Source organism: Nyctereutes procyonoides, unplaced genomic scaffold (assembly GCF_905146905.1).
Source record: "Nyctereutes procyonoides isolate TBG_1078 unplaced genomic scaffold, NYPRO_anot_genome, whole genome shotgun sequence".
NCBI lineage: Eukaryota > Metazoa > Chordata > Mammalia > Carnivora > Canidae > Nyctereutes > Nyctereutes procyonoides.
In genome coordinates this window covers 73,456,280-73,463,642 of record NW_026575146.1, presented here as the reverse complement: position 1 = coordinate 73,463,642, position 7,363 = coordinate 73,456,280, and the positions used below count along the sequence as shown (strand labels likewise).

At 54.2% G+C, this 7,363-nt stretch overlaps 1 protein-coding gene across 2 annotated transcripts; it reads left to right on the top strand.

The window, feature by feature from the left end:
- The first annotated feature begins 3,051 nt into the window (after positions 1–3,051).
- Positions 3,052–6,522, top strand: LIN7B (lin-7 homolog B, crumbs cell polarity complex component). Of its 2 annotated transcripts, XM_055309948.1 has the most exons (6): positions 3,053–3,162; positions 3,567–3,685; positions 3,943–4,014; positions 4,638–4,847; positions 5,903–6,066; positions 6,413–6,522. In XM_055309948.1, exons 1-6 carry the CDS (start codon positions 3,126–3,128, stop codon positions 6,432–6,434), a joined length of 624 nt encoding a protein of 207 aa, XP_055165923.1. In that variant the 5' UTR covers positions 3,053–3,125; the 3' UTR covers positions 6,435–6,522. The 2 variants fall into 2 exon arrangements, with proteins under 2 accessions (XP_055165922.1, XP_055165923.1); XM_055309947.1 differs by lacking the exon at positions 6,413–6,522 and having other exon boundaries at positions 3,052–3,162; positions 4,638–6,044.
- The last annotated feature ends 841 nt before the right edge of the window (positions 6,523–7,363 follow it).

Below are 7,363 nucleotides of genomic sequence, written 5' to 3'. Positions count from 1 at the left end.
TGGCACAGGCTATTTACATAAAGACTAGACAAAATCTGTAAAAGCAGCTTGTTGAAGACACTGGATAGCTTGGCTTGAGGGTGTCTGATGCCTAAGAAAAGGAGAGCACACAGGTGAAATTCATATATACTGCCCCTTTTTCCTTGAGGGCATTTGCTAGTTTAGTGTTGGGGGGATGGACTCAAAAGTGGCAGTCCACTGGGCTGAATTCACACAGGATGGACTGCATAGCTTGGACTTGAGGGCAGAATTTCCAGATGGGCACCAAGCCCCCAGATGTATGTGCAATTTTCCTTCAAGGCATTTGCCAGCTGCTACCTTGCTTGTCCGTGCAAGGCCCTCCAAAGGACTCATCAGAAAGCAGTAGCCAGAGACTACTGAGGTGGCAGCAGCCTTGCAGTTCTGGGGGAAGCAGGTTGGGGTTCACACCCTGTAGGGGTAGTGGCCATGCTGGAGATCCCCAGAGTTCCACCATATTGGAGGAAGGCCACAAGTGAAACAGACTGAGCTCCTGGGATGGCTCAGCATCTATTCAAAAATCCTTAGGCATTCTAGAAAGAAAACTTGAATTGATGAAAGCCAAGGGAAAACTAGCCAAGAGAGCTGGACATTCTGATATGGGGAGTTATTAGTGAAATAACTATACATTCACAAACGAGGAAAGGATGGAGAGCTTTACCAGGTCTGCAATCTTTAAAAGTAAAAATCAAATGGAAACTTTAGAACTGAAAACAAGAAAAAGAATGTAGGTGCATTTTGCAGTTAATCACATACTACATAACCCAAAACGTCCCTGTTATAACACATAAGAGGTGCTGGGGTGGGGTTGGAGGGGGAGACAAAACTTTTTTTTTTAAAGATTTTATTTATTTATTCATGAGAGAGAGAGAGGGAGAGAGGTAGAGACATAGGCAGAGGGAGAAGCGGGCTCCATGCAGGAAGCCCAATGTGGGACTGGATCCTGGATCCCAGGATCACGCCCTGAGCCAAAGGCAGATGCTCAACCACTGAGCCATCCAGGTGTCCCAAGGGACAAAACATTCTTGAAAGTAAGAAATCTCACAATCCTTTAAGGAAGTTAACAGGATATATGTCACCAAAACAAGGGATTTATTATCTATTTATTTATGATTTTATTTATTCATGAGAGACATAGGGAGAGGGAGAAGCAGGCTCCCTGCAGGGAGCCCAATGCCGGACTTGATCCCAGGACTCTGGATCATGACCTGAGCCAAAGGCAGATGCTCAACCACTCAGCCACTCAGGTGCCCCCAAAACAGATTTAAAGGAGAGGAAACTGGATCTAATTCAGAGCAGTGGAGGAAAGTCCCAGGATGGCAGTTTCTGGAGAGGACTTGGTCCAGGCTGGAGTCAGAGGGCAAGTTTCCAAGGAGTTTCAGGATAAAAAAGGTTTAGTCACTGAACTGATGGCATTCATCATTTCACAATATACATAAATCTTCATGCTGTATGCACACCTTAGACTTCTACAGTGATGCATGTCAATTATTTCTCAGTAAACCTGGCTAAAAAAGACGTATAATGTGTTGTGACGGAAAGTTTGAAAAATTGAGAATATCGTGAAAGAAAAGCAGATTGACATCACAGGAGAAAACAGAAGGGGCTCAGGAAAGGCAATGTAATCACAGAACACTGCTTGGGCTCTTTTAGTAAGCAGTAAGTACTTAGACTTAATGGGAGCACTTTATTGATTGCCCTAAAAACTGGTAGCATAAAACTACCATGGGAAGACAGTGGAAAGGTGGTAAGAGCAGAAAATCAATATGTAATGCATTACTAACATCTAAAATTGATAAATTGAGAAATAGGTTCCTTAGATACACAAACAACTAGCAGGACTAAACATCTGTAAGTTGTTGCCTCTTGCAGTGGGGAGAATTAGGACAGGGGCTGGTGCTTCTCAGTATTAGCCCTCTGTGTTACTTGATTTTGTTTTCACTTTAAACTTATTTTTGTTGTTAAAATGAGAGAAAAAAATACTATGAAGGAGAAGGATAGACAAACCTGCTCCAGTCCTCTCAGCAAAATTCCTTTTCAGAATTCCATATCCCCAGCCAGCTGATTGTGCGGATGGATGGGCAGCAGACTTCTCTATAGTTTTGTGTACATTTCCTGCATTTCTTTGGTATCTGATACCACTGGCTACTTTTTTTTTTTTTAACCGCACTCTCTTAACGGTTCTCCCAACCTGGCCATTCTTTGTCTTCTTCCCAACTTTGAAATGTGAGTTTTTGGGACCCAGTTCTGGGTCCTTTTGGTAGTAGGTTATCTTGCCTCCAACTAATGAACACGGCTACTCACCAAGCAGGTCCAGGTATTTCCAAATCTGTCCACCTATCCTCCTGACCGCCCATCCTGGCCCAAGCCATCCCAGGATTGCTGGGAGAGTCTCATGACTGGTCCCCATGCTTCCATTGTTGATGCCCTCCAATCCAGTCCCCACAGCGGGGCTACATGGATCTTAAAATACGTATTTGAGTATCACATTTTACTTTTAGGAGTTAACATGAAGGCCAAAATCATGCATATGCCAACACACAAGGCCGTGCATAAACTATCCTGCCTACCTTTTCACCATCATGAACTATTCTAGTTTTTACTCCGTGGGCTCTTTCTGCCTGGAATATGATCCACGCCCCACCTCCCGATAATCTTCCTTCCAAGGACTCTGTGCCAGCGTCCCTCCTAGAACACCACCTCCTCACTCCCAATATCTTAACCAGCGGTAGTTGGTTGTCTACTTCCCCTGCCCCAAAGACTCAAGTTCGCTGAAGGCAGTGGGCTTGTCTGCCCTGCTCACCATGGTGTCCAGATGTTTAACATGTTTGTCCAATGAACGTGGAAAAAAGGAAGAGACAGGTATGGCGTCAAGGCAGGGAAGCTGCAAGAGTCGGGGTAGGAAACCGGACAGCCCGTGGGCGGCTGTGCGCGGGGAAGCCAGACAGGCGTGGCAGCAGGTGGGGCGGCCGCGGCGCCGGGAGCGGAGCGCACGTCTGGTCGCGCCCCCGCAGGGGCGCCCGCCGTCCGGGGCGTGGCCTCGCGCAGCCCCGCCCTCCTCGCGGAGACCCGGCAGGCGGGCGGCTAGCGGCGGCGGCGGCGCAGACATGGCTGCGCTGGTGGAGCCGCTGGGGCTGGAGCGGGGTAAGCGCGCCAGGGGGCCCTGCCCACCGGCCGCGGCCCGCGTCCGGGACCCCGGTCCCCGCCCCTTCCCGGCCAGGCCCCGGCGTGGGCGGGCAGATCGAGCGGGGGTGGGCGGGGCGGGGCGCCGCGGTTTGTGGGTGTGGGAGGGCCCGTGGGCTTAGCTGGCCCAGGAGGGGCGCCTACTGCACCGCCCTGCGTGTGTGCCTATGGGGATCCTGGGGCGCAGGGTGCGTGGCCGGCCGCAGGCCCTCCTGCTGCCGGCAACTCTGCGGGTGTCCGACTGGGATTCGGCTGCCTTTCCCGGGATCTGTGAGCGCTCGCCCTTACTCGGTTTCTGGCCGCATCTCTCCGTGCTTCTCCGCGTCTCTGACTCTGTGTCTGTGCGCCCCGCCCCCGCCCCGCAGACGTGTCCCGGGCGGTGGAGCTCCTCGAGCGGCTCCAGCGCAGCGGGGAGCTGCCCCCGCAGAAGCTGCAGGCCCTCCAGCGAGTCCTGCAGAGCCGCTTCTGCTCGGCCATCCGGGAGGTGAGAGCGGCGCGGCGCCAGGGCACAAGCGGGCGGCCGCCGTCCAGGGAGCCCAGGGACTACGCCTCCCAGCAGCGCCGGGGGCGGCCCGCCTTGGGGGGCCCGCGCTTCAGCTCCGGGGTTCTCCGGGAGTTGTAGTTTCCTCGGGCTCCGGGGGGCGGGGCCAGCCCTTGGATGGGAGGGTCTGCGGGCCTGAACTCTGGTGTGGAAGGGAGGAGGGGGCTGGTGGTTCCCTGATGCTGCTGCGTCTTCACCAGGTGTATGAGCAGCTCTACGACACGCTGGACATCACCGGCAGTGCTGAGGTCCGGGCCCACGCCACAGCCAAGGTAGGCGCCCCCCACCCCGTCACTCGTATCCACTGAACTGCGTGGTCTTAGCTTAGTAACTTCCTAAAGTCACTCATGCCTGTTTCTTCCTTCATGATTTTTGCCAAATCTGTGTACCACCGTTGCTCTTATTTACTGATATTTTAAATAATCTCATATGTTGTACTTAGATGTCATATAAAGGCATCTTTAGCAACTTCAAATGGAAACTAGTACCGAAGCCTGACAAGAAGATACCTTTTAATTATCACTTATACAATGAAATAGTATGGAACACCGAAATCTTATTAAACTATAAGTTGTATGCTGTTTCTTGCTGCTTCCTAGAGGCTCTTGGCTCTTTCCAGGCTTTGTTTTTCTCTACTAAACATCGAGATTGGCAAGTGTTGAATATTCAACACACTCACACCAAATGGAGACATTCTCTTTGACATGTCTGAAATTTCCAAAGGGAATTCAGAGAGACTTGTTACAGTGTGAGCTTGCATTGAACTGTGGCAAGTGTCGCCTGTGTGGGGAAAGTAGTCCCCCAATCGCTGGCTCTCTCTGTCCCAGATCCTCCCCTCTTCCCCACCTGCCCACCATGGAGGGGCCCTCACCTGTCAGTGCCTTCTCTCTTGCAGGCCACAGTGGCAGCCTTCACAGCCAGTGAGGGCCATGCACATCCCAGGGTAGTGGAGCTGCCCAAGACCGATGAGGGCCTGGGCTTTAACATCATGGGGGGCAAGGAGCAGAACTCCCCCATCTACATCTCCCGCGTCATCCCTGGAGGCGTGGCTGACCGCCATGGAGGCCTGAAACGTGGGGACCAGCTGCTGTCAGTGAATGGTGTGGTGAGTGGGGCCTGGGGCTGGGCTCACAGTGTATTCAAGGTAGCACAGTCCCTGCTTTTGACATTCATTCAACATTCAACCATTGAGTACTGCCTCTTTGTCTGGCCTTGTGCTGGGCACTGCTACAGACCTGGAGAGAAGTTGGCCTCAGCTGCTGTATTCAAAGACTCCCTTTTTGGTGAAGGAGATTGACTGGAATAGTCCTAATCTGGGGAGATAATAATGAGGCACAAAGCACTGTGGGAGACACATTTGGGCCCAGACCAGTATAGATCAGGGGAGTTTTTGCAGAGAAAGGAACATTTGAGTTGGGTTTTGAAGGATGAGGAGGAGTTCTCCAGGCAAATAAGATAGAGTATTACCAGCTAAGGATGTTGCAGGTAGGGACTGTGACTCTATATTCCTCCCAGCTGAACAGAAAGGGCTTAGTCTGGGGGAAGGACTGGAGCACATAGTTAATTAAAATCACTGTAGTTTAGAAATAGATGAAAGCACAACTGGATCAGTAGTTGGGGCCTCAGTCACAGCCTGAGAAGCTTGGACTTTGTCTCAAGGGTTGGGGATTGGGGAGTGATGTGGAGGCCATGAATAGGAGAAGGATAGGCTCCGCTTGGAAGTATAGAAGGATCGCTTTGGGACTCTCTAGGGGATGGACTGAAGGCAGAGACTGGAAGCCAGAAGTTCTAGGGCGGAGGCGAAGTGAAAGTCCACCGGAGAAAGGATGAGGTCTAAGCTGGGATCAGGATGGTGAGGACAGGGTAGGGAGTCAGTAAGAGGAAAGGGGCTGAGGATTAGCAGGCTTTGGGGACAGAGCGGGTAAACATGGACCTGGAGGTCTGTCTTAGAGAGGGCAGTTAGGGCTTGTCCCTACCATGAAGAATGTGGAAGGTTTTGAGGGAGGACACTGAGCCAAGAATTAACGACTCTCCCATGAGGACACGAGGCCTTGACAACTCAGGCTGGTACCAGACTCACCAACAGTAGGTCCCATTTCCAGGGTTGGGCTGGGTGTGGGTGTAGGCCCCAGGCCCAGGTGTCTGTGCACTGCCCCACAGAGTGTGGAGGGTGAGCAGCACGAGAAGGCAGTGGAGCTGCTGAAGGCAGCCCAAGGCTCGGTGAAGCTGGTGGTGCGTTACACACCCCGCGTGCTAGAGGAGATGGAGGCCCGCTTTGAGAAGATGCGCTCTGCCCGCCGGCGCCAGCAGCACCAGAGCTACTCGTGAGCCCTTTGCGACCATGCCCTGGGGCCTCCATTTCCTCTCTTATCCCCAGAGTCCCAAACTGGGCCAGTGATTTCTGGGACCTCGATGGCCACCCCCTGCCCTAGCTCCTCTCCCTGGGGTTCTGCCCATTGAACCCTGACCCAGGTTCTCACAAGCCAGTCTGGCTAAATCCCCTGGGGACTCCTAGCTCACCGTCATCCCAAGATCTGCAACCTCCTCTCTGGAATCCCTCAGTCCACTTCCCTGGGCCCTTGGCTCTGAAACCCCAGTCCTAGCTCTCTCCCATGCTTCCCCAGGCCCCCTCCCCTGAGCTTGGCTCCCTTCTCTTCACCCTCTTTGCAGGTCCTTGGAGTCTCGAGGCTGAAACCACAGATCTGGACCCTCACCCTCACCCCCTCCCCTGTACAGTATTTATTGTCACCGGCTCCTTATTTAAAGATCTTTGACCCTCACTGATTGTCTGCGTGTCTGTCCTGCATTCTGGGGTTAGAGTGTCTTGAGCTGTGGGGGAGGGAGAGAAGCTGAAGTCTAGAACAGGCCCGGAAGAAACCCTTTTGAGTCTGGGAGCAAAGGTAGAGACTTCCCCTCAAGATCTGACGGTGGAGGCTGGCCGGCTTCCGAAGCATAAGTCAAGGCGGAGGCTGGGACCTTCTCTGGGTCCGAGGGCGAGGTCATAACCGGAGACAACGCCCCCTGCCCTTAAGAGAGACTGAGGGCGAAGGCCAAGCCCCTTCTGTGGTTGGTCTGACGGAGGAGACCTGAGAAGCTGCAGAGCCGGTGGGCGGCCTCTGTGTGGGCGGGGTGGAGCGAACCATTAGCTTCGTTCGCCAGGGGAGCCCTGCAGGCCCTACTATCATCAGCGTGGGGGGTGGGAGTGCCGCGTGCAGTTCCTGAGGTGGGCGCAGGGGGTGCAGAACAAGGTGCACTCGTAGACCCGGCATTCACCCCACCTTCCAACCTGAGCGCGTGCCTCCGGGAGCCGCCCCCGCCTTACTCCCACCTCATCGCTGGTCCAGCCCTCGCGTCCCGTGCGGCGCTAGGGCCGGCGCGCGCCACCTCCGGGATCCGGGGTCGCAACTCGCATTCCACGCCGCGCGCCACTAGCTCCAGGTGACATCATCCCCCTGCCGGGCTCCGCCTCCCGCCCCAGCCGCCGCACGCCGCGCGCTTATTGGCCGGCGCGCCTCGAGCCCCGCCTTCCGCTCTCCGCCCGCGCGACCCCTCCCGGTCCGTGCGGAGGCGGGGTTTAGCCACCGGCCGGCTCCGACGACGCCTCCCATTGGCCACTCGGAG